The sequence below is a fragment of the Rhinichthys klamathensis genome, unplaced genomic scaffold (genome assembly GCF_029890125.1).
Source record: "Rhinichthys klamathensis goyatoka isolate OS25496 unplaced genomic scaffold, OSU_Roscu_1.1 h1tg000765l_1, whole genome shotgun sequence".
NCBI classification, from domain to species: Eukaryota; Metazoa; Chordata; class Actinopteri; order Cypriniformes; family Leuciscidae; genus Rhinichthys; species Rhinichthys klamathensis.
In genome coordinates, this window is record NW_026607166.1 from 22,234 (window position 1) to 42,449 (window position 20,216).

Consider the following 20,216-nt stretch of genomic DNA (forward strand, 5'->3'; position numbering starts at 1 on the left):
GGGACTTAGGATAGCATCAGACCAAGAGCCTTCAAAGCTCTAAGCAGAAGTGAGAATCTTCTAGTCCCTGATAAGACCTACAAGAGTCTATCTTGCATTTTCTAATTGCAAATCAAATGTTTTTGTTAAACTAAGGCCTTTCTAGATGGGAAGGCCTCGATCCTACAAACTCTTAGTTAACAGCTAAGCGCTCAAGCCAGCGAGCATCCATCTACTTTTCCCGCCGTTCGCCTAGTAAGGCGGGAAAAGCCCCGGCAGGGTATTACTCTGCGTCTCTGGATTTGCAATCCAACGTGTTTCTCCACCACGGGGCTTGATAGGAAGAGGATTTAAACCTCTGTCTTCGGGGCTACAACCCACCGCCTGGGCACTCGGCTACCCTACCTGTGGCAATTACGCGCTGATTCTTTTCTACAAACCACAAAGACATTGGTACCCTTTATCTTGTATTTGGTGCCTGAGCCGGGATAGTGGGAACCGCTTTAAGCCTCCTTATCCGAGCCGAGCTAAGCCAACCCGGATCACTCTTAGGTGACGACCAGATTTATAATGTTATCGTTACCGCCCACGCCTTCGTTATAATTTTCTTTATAGTAATGCCAATTCTTATTGGCGGGTTCGGAAACTGGCTTGTACCCCTAATAATTGGTGCGCCTGATATAGCATTTCCGCGAATAAATAACATAAGCTTCTGACTTCTGCCCCCATCATTTCTACTATTGCTAGCTTCTTCTGGCGTTGAGGCTGGCGCCGGAACGGGATGAACCGTATATCCCCCACTCGCAGGCAACCTCGCCCACGCGGGAGCATCAGTAGACCTCACAATCTTCTCTCTACACCTAGCAGGTGTATCATCAATTTTAGGGGCAGTTAACTTTATCACCACAATTATCAATATGAAACCCCCAGCCATCTCCCAATATCAAACGCCTCTCTTTGTATGAGCCGTACTTGTAACCGCTGTTCTCCTACTCCTATCACTACCTGTCCTAGCAGCCGGAATTACAATACTTCTCACTGACCGTAATCTTAATACCACATTCTTCGACCCAGCTGGGGGAGGGGACCCAATCCTATATCAACATCTATTCTGATTCTTTGGTCATCCAGAGGTTTATATTCTTATTTTACCAGGGTTCGGCATCATTTCACATGTTGTAGCCTACTATGCGGGCAAAAAAGAACCATTCGGCTATATAGGGATAGTTTGAGCAATGATGGCCATTGGCCTCCTTGGATTTATCGTCTGGGCCCACCACATATTTACCGTTGGGATGGACGTAGACACCCGTGCCTACTTTACATCTGCAACAATAATTATTGCCATCCCGACCGGTGTAAAAGTGTTTAGCTGACTCGCTACATTACACGGGGGCTCTATCAAGTGGGAGACTCCTATATTATGGGCCTTAGGGTTTATTTTCCTCTTTACGGTAGGAGGGCTAACAGGAATTGTCCTTGCTAATTCCTCACTTGATATTGTTCTTCATGACACATACTATGTAGTTGCCCACTTCCACTATGTACTATCAATAGGGGCTGTATTTGCCATTATAGCAGCCTTCGTTCACTGATTCCCATTATTTTCAGGATATACCCTAAACGACACTTGAACGAAAATCCACTTTGCTGTAATATTCATCGGTGTGAACCTTACATTCTTCCCACAGCATTTCCTAGGTCTAGCAGGTATACCACGACGGTATTCTGACTACCCAGACGCTTACGCCCTATGAAATACAGTATCATCCATTGGCTCTCTCGTCTCACTAGTGGCGGTGATTATATTCCTATTTATTCTCTGAGAAGCCTTCGCCGCCAAGCGAGAAGTATCCTCAGTAGAGCTAACTACAACAAATGTAGAATGACTCCACGGCTGCCCTCCGCCATATCATACATTCGAGGAACCAGCATTTGTCCAAGTTCAGTCAAACTAACGAGAAAGGGAGGAATTGAACCCCCATGTACTGGTTTCAAGCCAGTCACATAACCACTCTGTCACTTTCTTCTAAAGACATTAGTAAAATACGTAAATTACATCACCTTGTCAAGGTGAAATCGCAGGTTAGACCCCTGTATGCCTTAACCTAAGACTTAATGGCACACCCCACACAACTAGGATTCCAAGACGCGGCATCACCCGTTATAGAAGAACTTCTTCACTTCCATGACCACGCCCTAATAATTGTATTTTTAATTAGCACAATAGTACTCTATATTATTGTTGCAATGGTTTCAACTAAGCTTACCAATAAATATATTTTAGATTCCCAAGAAATCGAAATTGTATGAACAGTATTGCCAGCGGTAATTCTAGTTTTGATTGCTCTCCCCTCCCTTCGAATTCTGTACCTTATAGATGAAATTAACGATCCCCACTTAACAATTAAAGCCATAGGACATCAATGATATTGAAGCTATGAATATACAGACTACGAAGACCTAGGATTTGATTCATATATAGTTCCGACTCAAGACCTCACCCCAGGGCAATTTCGACTCCTAGAAACAGATCACCGAATAGTAGTCCCAATAGAGTCACCAATTCGTGTTCTAGTGTCCGCAGAAGACGTATTACACTCATGAGCCATCCCATCTCTTGGTGTAAAAATAGACGCGGTGCCTGGGCGATTAAACCAAACTGCCTTTATCGCTTCGCGCCCCGGTGTATTTTATGGACAATGCTCTGAAATCTGTGGCGCTAACCACAGCTTTATGCCTATTGTGGTTGAAGCCGTACCGCTAGAACATTTCGAAAGCTGATCCTCCTTAATACTAGAAGACGCCTCACTAGAAAGCTAATTATTGGACAAAGCGTTGGCCTTTTAAGCCAAAGTTTGGTGACTACCGACCACCTCTAGTGAAATGCCCCAACTCAACCCCAATCCCTGATTCGCGATCCTAGTATTCTCATGAATCATTTTCCTCACTATTATTCCAACCAAGGTCTTAAACCATACAGCACCTAATGAGCCGGCCCCAATAAGTGAAGAAAAACATAAAACTGAATCCTGAAACTGACCATGATAGTAAGCTTTTTTGATCAATTTGCAAGCCCATCTTTCCTGGGAATTCCACTCATCGCCGTTGCAATTGCACTACCATGAGTATTGTTCCCAACCCCATCATCTCGCTGAATAAATAGCCGACTTATTACTGTTCAAACATGATTTATTAACCGGTTTACTAATCAACTAATAATGCCTCTAAATGTAGGAGGACATAAATGAGCTCTACTATTAACCTCTCTAATACTGTTCCTTATTACTGTTAATATGCTAGGCCTTCTCCCATATACCTTTACACCTACAACACAGTTGTCGTTAAATATAGGCCTCGCCGTACCATTATGACTTGCTACAGTAATTATTGGTATGCGAAATCAACCAACAGTTGCCCTCGGGCACCTTCTACCAGAAGGAACCCCCATTCCCCTGATCCCCGTACTAATTATTATTGAGACAATTAGCCTATTCATCCGACCGCTAGCCTTAGGAGTTCGACTTACAGCCAACCTAACTGCAGGCCACCTACTAATTCAACTCATCGCCACAGCTGTGTTCGTACTACTACCTATGATACCAACGGTGGCAATCCTGACAGCCGTCGTCCTCTTTCTTTTAACACTTCTAGAAGTTGCGGTAGCAATAATTCAAGCCTACGTATTTGTATTACTCCTAAGCCTTTATCTGCAGGAGAACGTTTAATGGCCCACCAAGCGCATGCATATCATATGGTTGATCCTAGCCCATGACCACTAACCGGAGCCGTCGGTGCCCTACTAATAACGTCCGGCCTAGCAATCTGGTTTCACTTCCACTCAGTAACACTAATAACCCTCGGGTTAATTCTCTTACTTCTTACAATATTTCAATGATGACGTGATGTTATTCGAGAAGGGACCTTTCAAGGTCACCACACACCGCCTGTACAGAAGGGGCTGCGATACGGGATAATTCTCTTTATCACTTCCGAAGTGTTCTTTTTCCTGGGCTTCTTTTGAGCCTTCTATCACTCAAGCCTGGCTCCAACACCCGAACTAGGCGGGTGTTGACCCCCTACGGGAGTTATCACATTAGACCCTTTTGAAGTGCCCCTCCTCAATACAGCCGTATTATTGGCATCCGGGGTAACAGTCACATGAGCCCACCACAGTATTATAGAAGGTGAACGGAAACAAGCCATTCAATCTCTTACACTTACAATCCTGTTAGGATTTTATTTCACTGCCCTCCAGGCCATAGAATATTATGAAGCACCTTTCACAATTGCAGACGGAGTATATGGCTCGACATTTTTTGTCGCCACAGGCTTCCACGGACTACATGTCATTATCGGCTCAACCTTTTTAGCTGTCTGTCTTCTCCGACAAATTCAATACCACTTTACATCCGAGCACCATTTTGGGTTCGAGGCCGCTGCCTGGTATTGACATTTTGTTGACGTAGTATGACTATTCCTTTACGTATCAATCTATTGATGAGGCTCATATCTTTCTAGTATTAAAGTTAGTACAAGTGACTTCCAATCATTCGGTCTTGGTTAAAACCCAAGGAAAGATAATGAATTTAATTACAACTATCTTTACTATCACAGTAGCCCTGTCGTCAGTTCTGGCAATTGTATCTTTCTGACTACCACAAATGAATCCAGACGCGGAAAAGCTCTCCCCTTATGAATGCGGATTTGACCCATTAGGGTCTGCCCGACTGCCCTTCTCCCTACGATTCTTCCTGGTAGCAATTCTGTTCCTTTTATTTGATCTAGAAATTGCCCTTCTCCTTCCCCTACCCTGAGGAGATCAACTCCACAGCCCAACCGGAACATTCTTTTGAGCTACTACAGTCCTAATACTCTTAACCCTCGGATTGATTTACGAATGAACCCAAGGAGGCCTGGAATGAGCGGAATGGGGGGCTAGTCCAAAGAAGACCTCTGATTTCGGCTCAGAAAATTGTGGTTTAAGTCCACGGCCCCCTTATGACACCAGTACACTTTAGCTTTAGCTCAGCCTTTATTTTAGGGCTTATAGGATTGGCGTTTCATCGCACGCATCTACTTTCCGCATTACTATGTTTGGAAGGAATAATACTGTCCCTATTTATTGCATTAGCCTTATGAACATTACAGTTTGAATCAACAAGCTTCTCTACCGCCCCTATACTGCTACTGGCCTTCTCCGCTTGTGAAGCGAGCACAGGCCTTGCACTCTTGGTAGCCACAGCCCGGACCCACGGCACTGACCGTTTGCAAAACCTTAATCTGCTACAATGCTAAAGGTGCTAATTCCCACAATCATAATATTCCCAACGATCTGACTGACCTCCCCCAAATGATTATGAACAGCCACAACTACTCACGGTCTTTCAATTGCCCTTATTAGTCTCACATGACTTAAATGAACATCAGAAACCGGGTGAACTATGTCCAACACATATTTAGCCACAGACCCCCTCTCTACACCCCTTCTAGTCTTGACATGCTGACTTCTACCCTTAATAATTCTAGCCAGCCAAAATCACATCAACCTTGAGCCAGTCAGCCGGCAGCGTCTATATATTACACTTTTAACCTCACTCCAAACTTTCCTAATCATGGCTTTCGGCGCCACAGAAATCATCATGTTCTATATTATATTTGAAGCCACGCTGATCCCGACCCTTATTATTATTACCCGGTGAGGAAATCAGACTGAACGCCTCAGCGCAGGTACCTACTTTCTGTTTTACACCCTCGCGGGGTCCCTCCCACTTTTGGTGGCCCTACTTCTACTACAACAGTCTACGGGGACTCTGTCTCTATTAGTTATCCAATATACCCAGCCATTGTTACTAAACTCCTGGGGCCATAAGATCTGATGAGCGGGTTGCTTAATCGCCTTTTTAGTGAAAATACCCCTGTACGGGGTGCACCTATGACTACCAAAGGCGCACGTAGAAGCCCCCGTTGCAGGGTCTATAGTACTAGCAGCAATTCTGCTAAAACTGGGCGGGTACGGGATAATGCGAATAATAATTATATTAAACCCACTCTCTAAAGAACTAATTTATCCATTTATTATTCTAGCACTCTGGGGCATCATCATGACCGGCTCTATTTGCCTACGACAAACCGACCTCAAGTCACTAATCGCCTATTCCTCTGTTAGCCATATAGGGCTTGTAGCGGGGGGCATTCTAATTCAAACCCCCTGAGGGTTTTCAGGAGCAATCATTCTAATGATTGCCCACGGATTAGTCTCCTCTATACTATTCTGTCTAGCTAATACAGCTTATGAACGGACCCATAGTCGAACTATAGTCCTTGCTCGAGGATTACAAGTAGTCTTCCCACTGACGGCAGTATGATGATTTATTGCGAACTTGGCCAACTTAGCATTACCCCCACTTCCTAATCTAATAGGAGAACTTATAATTATTACAACTCTATTTAACTGGTCCCCCTGAACCATTGCACTCACCGGGCTGGGAACATTAATTACCGCGGCCTACTCCCTCTATATGTTCTTGATATCGCAACGCGGGCCAGCACCAAACCATATCATAAACCTCGCACCATTCCACACCCGAGAACATCTATTGATAGCCCTTCACCTTATCCCAGTAATTCTCCTTGTAGCAAAGCCAGAACTCATGTGAGGGTGATGTTACTGTAAGTATAGTTTAACCAAGATATCAGATTGTGATTCTGAAGACAGGGGTTAAAGCCCCCTTACTCACCAAAGAAGGACAGAAATCAGTAAGTACTGCTAATACTTATGCACCGAGGCTAAAATCCTCGGCTTCTTTACGCTTCTGAAGGATAACAGCTCATCCGTTGGTCTTAGGAACCAAAAACTCTTGGTGCAAATCCAAGCGGAAGCTATGACCCCAACAGCCTTAGCCATATCATCCTCATTCATTTTAATCATTACAGTTCTTGTTCTCCCGCTACTCACAACGCTAAGTCCTAGCCCTTTAAAATTAGAATGGGCAGCCACGCACGTTAAAACTGCCGTCAGCACTGCATTCTTCATTAGCCTATTACCGCTTATAATTTTCCTGGACCAAGGGGTGGAGACTATTACTACGAACTGACAGTGAATAAATACGCAAGTATTTGACGCGAACATCAGCTTTAAATTTGACCACTACTCCCTTATTTTCACCCCAATTGCCCTTTACGTAACATGATCAATCTTAGAGTTTGCACTATGATATATACACTCCGACCCTAACGTTAACCGGTTCTTCAAATACTTACTCTTGTTTCTGGTGGCCATAATTATTCTCGTTACAGCAAACAACATATTTCAACTATTTATTGGCTGGGAAGGAGTTGGCATTATATCCTTCCTACTCATCGGCTGATGACATGGGCGAGCAGATGCCAATACAGCAGGCCTCCAAGCAGTTATCTATAACCGTGTTGGAGATATTGGGCTAATCTTCGCTATGGCCTGATTCGCAATAAATCTAAATTCTTGAGAGATTCAACAAATTTTCTCTTTATCAAATAGCTTTGACATAACAACTCCCTTGATTGGACTCATCCTTGCCGCAGCGGGAAAGTCGGCCCAGTTTGGCCTGCACCCATGACTCCCATCAGCCATAGAGGGCCCGACGCCGGTATCAGCGCTACTTCACTCCAGCACCATAGTAGTTGCAGGCATCTTCTTATTGATTCGCCTTCATCCACTTATAGAAAATAATAAGCTGGCACTAACGATTTGTCTGTGTCTAGGAGCATTAACCACCTTATATACAGCCACCTGCGCCCTAACACAAAATGACATCAAGAAAATTGTCGCCTTCTCAACATCAAGTCAGCTCGGATTAATAATAGTTGCAATCGGGCTAAACCAGCCACAGTTAGCATTTCTTCATATCTGCACACACGCATTCTTCAAGGCCATACTTTTCCTATGCTCTGGGTCTATTATTCATAGCCTGAATGACGAACAAGATATTCGCAAAATAGGGGGCCTTCATAAACTTATGCCTGCCACCTCAGCCTATCTTACGGTAGGAAGCCTAGCATTAACAGGCACTCCATTCCTTGCCGGATTCTTCTCAAAGGATGCTATCATTGAAGCCCTAAACACCTCCTACCTAAACGCCTGGGCCCTAACTTTAACACTGATTGCCACGTCCTTCACTGCAGTTTACAGCTTCCGAGTCGTATATTTTGTTACTATGGGATCCCCACGATTCCTTCCATTATCCCCCATCAATGAGAACAACCCATCAGTCATCAACCCAATCAAACGACTTGCCTGAGGAAGCATTGTTGCAGGACTTATTATCACGTCTAACTTCCTACCCTTAAAAACATCCACCATGACAATGCCTGCTACCCTAAAAATAGCAGCCCTTATCGTGACTGTTATTGGACTTCTAGTGGCTATAGAACTCGCAGCTACGGCCAACAACCCAGCTAAAACTGCCTATAAAGCCTCTGCACACCATTTTTCGAGTATACTCGGGTACTTCCCTGCATTAATACACCGACTCTCCCCCAAAGCCAGCCTGGTCCTCGGACAATCAGCTGCCACTAAACTGGACCAAACCTGACTTCAAACTACAGGCCCAAAAGGGATAGCACTCACACAAATAATAGTAGCAAAAATAATAAGCGATATCTCACGAGGAACAATTAAAACATATTTAACCATCTTCCTTTTAACCATGGCCTTGGCGGTTCTTCTAGCCCTTATTTAAACCGCTCGAAGTGTCCCGCGACTTAGACCCCGAGTCAGCTCCAACACCACAAGTAGAGTTAAAAGTAGTACCCAAGCACAAATAACTAACATAGCCCCCCCTAAAGAATATATTATGGCCACACCCCCAACATCCCCCCGTAGTATAGACAACTCCTTCAGCCCATCAATGACTACCCAAGAGCCCTCATATCACTCCCCTCAAAATAGTCCAGCCGTCACCACAACACCCGACAGATAAATCAGAACATATCCAGCCACTGAACGACTTCCCCAGGCCTCTGGAAAAGGCTCAGCAGCTAACGCTGCCGAATAAGCAAACACCACAAGCATTCCCCCTAAATAGATTAAGAAAAGAACTAAGGATAAAAAGGACCCACCACAGCCAACCAACACCCCGCACCCAACCCCCGCTGCCACTACCAATCCTAAGGCAGCAAAATAAGGCGTGGGATTAGACGCAACAGCAATCAATCCTACAATCAAAGCTATCAATAGTAAAAACACGAAATAGGTCATAATTCCCGCTCAGACTTTAACCGAGACCAGTGACTTGAAGAAACACCGTTGTCATTCAACTACAGGAACAATAATGGCAAGCCTACGAAAAACCCACCCGCTAATAAAAATCGCTAACGATGCACTAGTTGACCTTCCAACCCCATCTAATATTTCAGCACTATGGAACTTCGGATCCCTCCTAGGATTATGCTTAATTACTCAAATCCTGACAGGACTATTCCTGGCCATACATTATACTTCCGATATCTCAACGGCCTTTTCATCAGTAACACATATCTGCCGAGACGTAAACTATGGCTGACTCATCCGAAACATACATGCTAACGGAGCATCGTTCTTCTTTATCTGTATTTACATACACATTGCCCGCGGACTGTACTATGGGTCATACCTCTATAAAGAGACCTGAAGTATTGGCGTAGTTCTACTCCTTTTAGTTATGATGACGGCTTTTGTAGGCTATGTACTGCCCTGAGGGCAAATATCTTTTTGAGGTGCCACCGTAATTACAAATCTACTATCAGCAGTCCCCTATATGGGCGACGCCCTTGTCCAGTGGATTTGAGGCGGCTTTTCCGTAGATAACGCAACATTAACGCGATTCTTCGCCTTCCACTTCCTATTTCCATTCGTTATCGCCGGTGCAACAGTCCTACATTTGCTATTTTTACACGAAACGGGATCAAACAACCCTGCCGGATTAAACTCCGACGCGGATAAAATCTCTTTCCACCCATACTTCTCATACAAGGACCTCCTTGGCTTTGTATTAATATTATTAGCTCTCACATCCCTAACATTATTCTCCCCAACACTGCTCGGCGACCCAGAAAATTTTACCCCAGCAAACCCTCTGGTCACCCCACCGCACATCCAACCGGAGTGGTACTTCCTGTTCGCCTACGCCATTCTACGATCTATTCCAAACAAGCTAGGAGGGGTCCTAGCACTATTATTTAGCATCCTAGTACTATTAGTAGTGCCAATTTTACACACCTCAAAGCAACGAGGACTAACTTTCCGTCCAATCACCCAATTCTTATTCTGAACCTTAGTGGCGGACATAATCATTTTAACATGAATTGGAGGCATACCCGTAGAACACCCATATATCATCATTGGCCAAATCGCGTCGGTGCTATACTTCGCACTCTTCCTTGTTCTCGCCCCCCTCGCAGGGTGAGCCGAGAATAAAGCATTGAAATGAGCTTGCCCTAGTAGCTTAGCTTGAAAGCACCGGTCTTGTAATCCGAAGATCGAGGGTTAAACCCCCTCCTAGCGCCCAGAAAAAGGAGATTCTAACTCCCACCCCTGGCTCCCAAAGCCAGAATTCTAAATTAAACTATCTTCTGATAGTAACCTATATGGTCCGGTACCGCGTGTAGCATTACATGCGTATAGTACATATATATGGTCTAACACACACATAATATTATTCGTAATATTGTGTGTGTTGTGTTAGTGCATATATATGTATTATCACCATTCATTTATCTTAACCTAAAAGCAAGTACTAACGTCCAAGACGTACATAGACCAAATCGTTAAAACTCACAAATAATTTATTCTAACCTGGGAACTATATTATTCCCCTAGATTCGGCACTCAACACTTTCCTTGAAATAAACACCTAAGGTTTAACGTAACCATATTAATGTAGTAAGAGACCACCAACCGGTTCATATAAGGCATCTTATGCATGATAGAATCAGGGACACAATACGTGGGGGTTGCACACTGTGAACTATTCCTTGCATCTGGTTCCTATTTCAGGTCCATATTTATAAGACTCCACCCTCGGATAATTATACTGGCATCTGATTAATGGTGTAATTGCATACTCCTCGTTACCCAACATGCCGGGCGTTCTTTTATATGCATAGGGGTTCTCTTTTTTGGTTTCCTTTCACTTTACATCTCAGAGTGCAGGCACAAGTAACATCTCAAGGTGGTACTCTTCCTTGCCCGAATTAAACTAGGTTCATCATTGAAAGACATAACTTAAGAATTACATTTTATTCTATCAAGTGCATAACATATACATCCTTTCTTCAACTTACCCTGATATATACGCCCCCTCTTTTGGTTTTCACGCGACAAACCCCCTTACCCCCTACGCTCAGCAAATCCTGTTCTCCTTGTCAAACCCCGAAACCAAGGAAGGTTCGAGAACGTGCGGGCTAACAAGTTGAGATATCCATTAGCCATCCGCATTATATATATATATATATACATGTCATATCGACCCCCCTAAAAATTTTCTCAAATATAGCCCAAAAAATTCTACTAAATTTGTTAGTAAATTTCTCAATGCTAAAAAATCCAACATATTTAATCGCTAGCGTAGCTTAATACAAAGCATAACACTGAAGATGTTAAGATGGGCCCTGAGAAGCTCCGCATGCACAAAGGCATGGTCCTGACCTTATTATCAGCTCTAGCCCAACTTACACATGCAAGTCTCCGCAGCCCCGTGAGTACGCCCTTAATCCCCTGCCCGGGGACGAGGAGCAGGCATCAGGCACAAACCGTTAGCCCAAGACGCCTGGCCTAGCCACACCCCCAAGGGAATTCAGCAGTGATAAATATTAAGCCATAAGTGAAAACTTGACTCAGTCAGGGTTGAGAGGGCCGGTAAAACTCGTGCCAGCCACCGCGGTTAAACGAGAGGCCCTAGTTGATAATACAACGGCGTAAAGGGTGGTTAAGGACAGTGAAATAATAAAGTCGAATGGCCCTTTGGCTGTCATACGCTTCTAGGAGTCCGAAGCCCGATATACGAAAGTAGCTTTAGAAAAGCCCACCTGACCCCACGAAAGCTGAGAAACAAACTGGGATTAGATACCCCACTATGCTCAGCCATAAACCCAGACGTCCAACTACAATTAGGCGTCCGCCCGGGTACTACGAGCATTAGCTTGAAACCCAAAGGACCTGACGGTGCCTCAGACCCCCCTAGAGGAGCCTGTTCTAGAACCGATAACCCCCGTTAAACCTCACCACTTCTAGCCACCCCAGCCTATATACCGCCGTCGTCAGCTTACCCTGTGAAGGCAATAAAAGTAAGCAAAATGGGCACAACCCAGAACGTCAGGTCGAGGTGTAGCGTACGAAGCGGGAAGAAATGGGCTACATTTTCTATTATAGAACACTACGGACATGCAACATGAAATAGTGCTTGAAGGAGGATTTAGTAGTAAAAAGGAAGCAGCGTGTCCTTTTGAACTCGGCTCTGAGACGCGTACACACCGCCCGTCACTCTCCCCTGTCAAAATGCAGTAAAGCTACCTAACACCAGAGCGGTGACAAGGGGAGGCAAGTCGTAACATGGTAAGTGTACCGGAAGGTGCACTTGGATTAAATTCAGGGCGTGGCTGAGTTAGCCAAGCATCTCACTTACACCGAGAAGACATCCATGCAAATTGGATCACCCTGAGCTAACCAGCTAGCTTAACTACTAATATAATTCAACTTTATTCATAACAAAACAAGACCCAACGCCACAAACTAAACCATTTTTTTACCTGAGTATGGGAGACAGAAAAGGTTCAGCTCAAAGCAATAGAGACAGTACCGCAAGGGAAAGCTGAAAGAGAAATGAAACAACCCATATAAGCACTGAAAAACAAAGACTAGACCTTGTACCTTTTGCATCATGATTTAGCCAGTACCATCGAGCGAAGAGACCTTTAGTTTGATACCCCGAAACCAGGTGAGCTACCCCGAGACAGCCTATGTAATTTAGGGCTAACCCGTCTCTGTGGCAAAAGAGTGGGAAGAGCTCCGGGTAGAAGTGACAGACCTACCGAACCTGGTGATAGCTGGTTGCCTGAGAGATGGATAGAAGTTCAGCCTCGCACCCCCCAAATCAAAACAAATATCATCAAGATACTTTAAGGGAAAGTGTGAGAGTTAGTTGAAGGGGGTACAGCCCCTTCAACAAAGGATACAACCTTCGCAGGCGGATAAAGATCATAATATATAAGACACACTGTTCTAGTGGGCCTGAAAGCAGCCACCTAAGCAGAAAGCGTTAAAGCTCAGACAGAGAGAAATTTATTATACCGATAACAAATCTTACTCCCCTAATTATATCAGACCAACCCATGCCCACATGGGAGAGATTATGCTAAAATGAGTAACAAGAAGACCTGATCTTCTCCCGCCACAAGTGTAAACCAGATCGGACAAGCCGCTGGAATTTAACGAACCCAACCCAAGAGGGTAGTGTGAATAATAAAAACCCCAAGAAGAACTTACACTAAATAATCGTTAACCCCACACTGGAGTGTCATTTTAAGGGAAAGACTAAAGGAAGGGGAAGGAACTCGGCAAACACAAGCCTCGCCTGTTTACCAAAAACATCGCCTCCTGCAACTAAATTGAGTATAGGAGGTCCAGCCTGCCCAGTGACTACGGGTTCAACGGCCGCGGTATTTTGACCGTGCAAAGGTAGCGCAATCACTTGTCTCTTAAATAGAGACCTGTATGAATGGCTAGACGAGGGCTTAACTGTCTCCCCCTTTCAGTCAGTGAAATTGATCTATCCGTGCAGAAGCGGGTATAACAGTACAAGACGAGAAGACCCTTTGGAGCTTAAGGTACAAGATTCAGCCACGTTAAACAACTCCATAAAGAGCAAGAACTTAGTGGCCATGAAATTTTACCTTCGGTTGGGGCGACCACGGAGGAAAAGTAAGCCTCCGAGTGGACTGGGCCAAACCCCTAAAGCCAAGAGAAACATCTCTAAGCCGCAGAACATCTGACCAATAATGATCCGACTAAAAAGCCGATCAACGAACCAAGTTACCCTAGGGATAACAGCGCAATCCTCTCCCAGAGCCCATATCGACGAGGGGGTTTACGACCTCGATGTTGGATCAGGACATCCTAATGGTGCAGCCGCTATTAAGGGTTCGTTTGTTCAACGATTAAAGTCCTACGTGATCTGAGTTCAGACCGGAGCAATCCAGGTCAGTTTCTATCTGTAACGCTACTTTTTCCAGTACGAAAGGATCGAAAAAGAGGGGCCTATACTTGAGGCATGCCCCACCCCTAATTGATGAAAACAAATAAATTAAGTAAAGGGAGGGCCAAAGCCCCTACCGCCCAAGATAAGGGCATACTGGGGTGGCAGAGCATGGTAAATTGCGAAAGGCCTAAGCCCTTTAAATCAGAGGTTCAAGTCCTCTCCCCAGTTCATGATGAACACTCTAATAACTCACCTAATTAATCCCCTTGCCTATATTGTCCCCGTCCTACTAGCCGTAGCCTTCCTAACCTTACTTGAGCGAAAAGTACTAGGATATATGCAGCTGCGAAAAGGGCCTAATGTAGTCGGACCCTACGGATTACTACAACCTATCGCTGACGGGGTAAAGTTATTCATTAAAGAGCCCGTCCGCCCCTCCACCTCCTCCCCCTTCCTCTTTTTAGCAACCCCTATTCTTGCGCTGACCCTGGCCTTAATCCTATGGGCGCCCATGCCCATGCCGCACCCCGTAATTGACCTTAACTTAGGAGTTCTATTCATCTTAGCACTATCGAGCCTTGCAGTATATTCTATTCTTGGATCAGGGTGAGCATCAAATTCGAAATACGCACTAATTGGGGCCCTACGGGCGGTCGCCCAGACAATTTCATATGAGGTAAGCCTTGGGCTTATTCTGCTTTCAGTAATTGTCTTCTCTGGGGGTTACACCCTCCAAACGTTCAACACAGCCCAAGAGAGCGTATGACTACTAGTCCCTGCATGACCCCTAGCCGCAATATGATACATCTCGACCCTAGCGGAAACTAACCGCGCGCCCTTTGACCTGACAGAGGGTGAATCGGAACTTGTCTCGGGTTTCAACGTAGAATATGCGGGGGGGCCCTTTGCCCTGTTCTTCCTTGCCGAATACGCAAATATTTTGCTAATGAATACCTTGTCCGCTGTCCTGTTTCTAGGAACATCGTATTTCCCTGGCATACCGGAGCTGACCACAATTAGTCTTATGATTAAGGCCGCATTTTTGTCCATTGTGTTCTTGTGGGTCCGAGCCTCCTACCCACGATTTCGATATGACCAGCTTATGCACCTTGTGTGAAAAAACTTTCTTCCTTTGACACTAGCTCTTGTGTTATGACACATCTCGCTCCCAATTGCACTAGCGGGCCTTCCCCCCCAGCTGTAGCTTAGGAACTGTGCCCGAGTGCCCAGGGACCACTTTGATAGAGTGGCTAACAGGGGTTAAAATCCCCTCAGTTCTTAGAAAAAAGGGGGTCGAACCCATGCTCAAGAGATCAAAACTCTTAGTGCTTCCTCTACACCACTTTCTAAGATGGGGTCAGCTAAATAAGCTTTCGGGCCCATACCCCGGACATGACGGTTAAACTCCCTCCTCCATCAATGAACCCTTATGTACTAGCGACGCTATTGTCCAGCCTTGGCTTAGGAACCACCCTAACCTTTGCTAGCTCCCACTGACTGCTGGCCTGAATAGGACTAGAGATTAATACCCTGGCGATCATCCCTTTAATGGCACAGCACCATCATCCACGCGCCGTGGAAGCGACCACAAAATATTTTCTTACTCAAGCCACTGCCGCAGCCATGATCCTGTTTGCGAGCACAACAAATGCCTGGATCACAGGGGCATGAGACATAAATAATGTCTCTAATCCTATTGCCAGCACAATAATTATTACCGCCCTAGCACTTAAAATTGGGCTAGCGCCAATACACTTCTGAATGCCTGAAGTATTACAAGGACTAGATCTCCTCACAGGACTAGTTTTGTCTACCTGGCAGAAACTTGCCCCGCTCGCCCTCATTATTCAGACAGCCCAAGCCATTGACCCCTTACTACTCACAACCCTGGGACTTATGTCTACTTTAATTGGTGGGTGAGGCGGACTGAACCAAACCCAGTTGCGGAAGATCTTGGCCTACTCCTCAATTGCACACATAGGCTGAATAATTATTGTTCTTCAATACGCCCCACAGCTCACCCTTCTTGCGCTACTGACATATATTTTTATGACATCCGCAGCATTCTTGACTTTGAAAACTTCATCCGCCACAAAAATTGGCACCCTCGCAACCGTTTGATCGAAAAGCCCTATCTTGACGACAACCACTGCCTTGGTATTATTGTCACTAGGTGGCCTACCCCCACTTACAGGATTTATACCAAAGTGATTAATTCTGCAAGAACTAGCGAAGCAAAGCCTTCCCCTCATTGCCACGATTATAGCCCTTGCCGCACTGCTTAGCCTGTACTTTTATTTACGACTTTGCTACGCCATAACACTCACCATCTCCCCTAACACTACTACCTCAACCACCCCATGGCGGGTTCAGACAACCCAAGCCTCCTTCCCCCTAGCCCTAGCTACTGTAATGGCTTTGGGCCTTTTACCCGTGACACCAACTATTGCCATACTAGTCACCTAGGGACTTAGGATAGCATCAGACCAAGAGCCTTCAAAGCTCTAAGCAGAAGTGAGAATCTTCTAGTCCCTGATAAGACCTACAAGAGTCTATCTTGCATTTTCTAATTGCAAATCAAATGTTTTTGTTAAACTAAGGCCTTTCTAGATGGGAAGGCCTCGATCCTACAAACTCTTAGTTAACAGCTAAGCGCTCAAGCCAGCGAGCATCCATCTACTTTTCCCGCCGTTCGCCTAGTAAGGCGGGAAAAGCCCCGGCAGGGTATTACTCTGCGTCTCTGGATTTGCAATCCAACGTGTTTCTCCACCACGGGGCTTGATAGGAAGAGGATTTAAACCTCTGTCTTCGGGGCTACAACCCACCGCCTGGGCACTCGGCTACCCTACCTGTGGCAATTACGCGCTGATTCTTTTCTACAAACCACAAAGACATTGGTACCCTTTATCTTGTATTTGGTGCCTGAGCCGGGATAGTGGGAACCGCTTTAAGCCTCCTTATCCGAGCCGAGCTAAGCCAACCCGGATCACTCTTAGGTGACGACCAGATTTATAATGTTATCGTTACCGCCCACGCCTTCGTTATAATTTTCTTTATAGTAATGCCAATTCTTATTGGCGGGTTCGGAAACTGGCTTGTACCCCTAATAATTGGTGCGCCTGATATAGCATTTCCGCGAATAAATAACATAAGCTTCTGACTTCTGCCCCCATCAGTTCTACTATTGCTAGCTTCTTCTGGCGTTGAGGCTGGCGCCGGAACGGGATGAACCGTATATCCCCCACTCGCAGGCAACCTCGCCCACGCGGGAGCATCAGTAGACCTCACAATCTTCTCTCTACACCTAGCAGGTGTATCATCAATTTTAGGGGCAGTTAACTTTATCACCACAATTATCAATATGAAACCCCCAGCCATCTCCCAATATCAAACGCCTCTCTTTGTATGAGCCGTACTTGTAACCGCTGTTCTCCTACTCCTATCACTACCTGTCCTAGCAGCCGGAATTACAATACTTCTCACTGACCGTAATCTTAATACCACATTCTTCGACCCAGCTGGGGGAGGGGACCCAATCCTATATCAACATCTATTCTGATTCTTTGGTCATCCAGAGGTTTATATTCTTATTTTACCAGGGTTCGGCATCATTTCACATGTTGTAGCCTACTATGCGGGCAAAAAAGAACCATTCGGCTATATAGGGATAGTTTGAGCAATGATGGCCATTGGCCTCCTTGGATTTATCGTCTGGGCCCACCACATATTTACCGTTGGGATGGACGTAGACACCCGTGCCTACTTTACATCTGCAACAATAATTATTGCCATCCCGACCGGTGTAAAAGTGTTTAGCTGACTCGCTACATTACACGGGGGCTCTATCAAGTGGGAGACTCCTATATTATGGGCCTTAGGGTTTATTTTCCTCTTTACGGTAGGAGGGCTAACAGGAATTGTCCTTGCTAATTCCTCACTTGATATTGTTCTTCATGACACATACTATGTAGTTGCCCACTTCCACTATGTACTATCAATAGGGGCTGTATTTGCCATTATAGCAGCCTTCGTTCACTGATTCCCATTATTTTCAGGATATACCCTAAACGACACTTGAACGAAAATCCACTTTGCTGTAATATTCATCGGTGTGAACCTTACATTCTTCCCACAGCATTTCCTAGGTCTAGCAGGTATACCACGACGGTATTCTGACTACCCAGACGCTTACGCCCTATGAAATACAGTATCATCCATTGGCTCTCTCGTCTCACTAGTGGCGGTGATTATATTCCTATTTATTCTCTGAGAAGCCTTCGCCGCCAAGCGAGAAGTATCCTCAGTAGAGCTAACTACAACAAATGTAGAATGACTCCACGGCTGCCCTCCGCCATATCATACATTCGAGGAACCAGCATTTGTCCAAGTTCAGTCAAACTAACGAGAAAGGGAGGAATTGAACCCCCATGTACTGGTTTCAAGCCAGTCACATAACCACTCTGTCACTTTCTTCTAAAGACATTAGTAAAATACGTAAATTACATCACCTTGTCAAGGTGAAATCGCAGGTTAGACCCCTGTATGCCTTAACCTAAGACTTAATGGCACACCCCACACAACTAGGATTCCAAGACGCGGCATCACCCGTTATAGAAGAACTTCTTCACTTCCATGACCACGCCCTAATAATTGTATTTTTAATTAGCACAATAGTACTCTATATTATTGTTGCAATGGTTTCAACTAAGCTTACCAATAAATATATTTTAGATTCCCAAGAAATCGAAATTGTATGAACAGTATTGCCAGCGGTAATTCTAGTTTTGATTGCTCTCCCCTCCCTTCGAATTCTGTACCTTATAGATGAAATTAACGATCCCCACTTAACAATTAAAGCCATAGGACATCAATGATATTGAAGCTATGAATATACAGACTACGAAGACCTAGGATTTGATTCATATATAGTTCCGACTCAAGACCTCACCCCAGGGCAATTTCGACTCCTAGAAACAGATCACCGAATAGTAGTCCCAATAGAGTCACCAATTCGTGTTCTAGTGTCCGCAGAAGACGTATTACACTCATGAGCCATCCCATCTCTTGGTGTAAAAATAGACGCGGTGCCTGGGCGATTAAACCAAACTGCCTTTATCGCTTCGCGCCCCGGTGTATTTTATGGACAATGCTCTGAAATCTGTGGCGCTAACCACAGCTTTATGCCTATTGTGGTTGAAGCCGTACCGCTAGAACATTTCGAAAGCTGATCCTCCTTAATACTAGAAGACGCCTCACTAGAAAGCTAATTATTGGACAAAGCGTTGGCCTTTTAAGCCAAAGTTTGGTGACTACCGACCACCTCTAGTGAAATGCCCCAACTCAACCCCAATCCCTGATTCGCGATCCTAGTATTCTCATGAATCATTTTCCTCACTATTATTCCAACCAAGGTCTTAAACCATACAGCACCTAATGAGCCGGCCCCAATAAGTGAAGAAAAACATAAAACTGAATCCTGAAACTGACCATGATAGTAAGCTTTTTTGATCAATTTGCAAGCCCATCTTTCCTGGGAATTCCACTCATCGCCGTTGCAATTGCACTACCATGAGTATTGTTCCCAACCCCATCATCTCGCTGAATAAATAGCCGACTTATTACTGTTCAAACATGATTTATTAACCGGTTTACTAATCAACTAATAATGCCTCTAAATGTAGGAGGACATAAATGAGCTCTACTATTAACCTCTCTAATACTGTTCCTTATTACTGTTAATATGCTAGGCCTTCTCCCATATACCTTTACACCTACAACACAGTTGTCGTTAAATATAGGCCTCGCCGTACCATTATGACTTGCTACAGTAATTATTGGTATGCGAAATCAACCAACAGTTGCCCTCGGGCACCTTCTACCAGAAGGAACCCCCATTCCCCTGATCCCCGTACTAATTATTATTGAGACAATTAGCCTATTCATCCGACCGCTAGCCTTAGGAGTTCGACTTACAGCCAACCTAACTGCAGGCCACCTACTAATTCAACTCATCGCCACAGCTGT

At 44.9% G+C, this 20,216-nt stretch overlaps 6 protein-coding genes across 6 annotated transcripts; all 6 read left to right on the plus strand.

The window, feature by feature from the left end:
* The first annotated feature begins 2,078 nt into the window (after positions 1–2,078).
* Positions 2,079–3,075, plus strand: LOC130077636 (cytochrome c oxidase subunit 2-like). The gene is given in 1 exon segment (XM_056242935.1): positions 2,079–3,075. A coding segment is annotated over 1 exon segment (666 nt). The 5' UTR covers positions 2,079–2,097; the 3' UTR covers positions 2,764–3,075.
* Positions 3,076–5,136: 2,061 nt separating this feature from the next.
* LOC130077651 (NADH-ubiquinone oxidoreductase chain 4-like) lies at positions 5,137–6,651 on the plus strand. The gene is given in 1 exon segment (XM_056242949.1): positions 5,137–6,651. A coding segment is annotated over 1 exon segment (1,368 nt). The 5' UTR covers positions 5,137–5,270; the 3' UTR covers positions 6,639–6,651.
* Positions 6,652–6,781: 130 nt separating this feature from the next.
* LOC130077650 (NADH-ubiquinone oxidoreductase chain 5-like) lies at positions 6,782–8,258 on the plus strand. Its single transcript, XM_056242948.1, is given in 1 exon segment — positions 6,782–8,258. A coding segment is annotated over 1 exon segment (1,395 nt). The 5' UTR covers positions 6,782–6,863.
* Positions 8,259–9,114: 856 nt separating this feature from the next.
* Positions 9,115–10,330, plus strand: LOC130077653 (cytochrome b-like). The gene is given in 1 exon segment (XM_056242952.1): positions 9,115–10,330. A coding segment is annotated over 1 exon segment (978 nt). The 5' UTR covers positions 9,115–9,290; the 3' UTR covers positions 10,269–10,330.
* A 5,001-nt stretch (positions 10,331–15,331) lies between these two features.
* Positions 15,332–16,178, plus strand: LOC130077634 (NADH-ubiquinone oxidoreductase chain 2-like). Its single transcript, XM_056242933.1, is given in 1 exon segment — positions 15,332–16,178. A coding segment is annotated over 1 exon segment (594 nt). The 5' UTR covers positions 15,332–15,584.
* Positions 16,179–18,735: 2,557 nt separating this feature from the next.
* LOC130077635 (cytochrome c oxidase subunit 2-like) lies at positions 18,736–19,732 on the plus strand. The gene is given in 1 exon segment (XM_056242934.1): positions 18,736–19,732. A coding segment is annotated over 1 exon segment (666 nt). The 5' UTR covers positions 18,736–18,754; the 3' UTR covers positions 19,421–19,732.
* Positions 19,733–20,216: the final 484 nt, after the last annotated feature.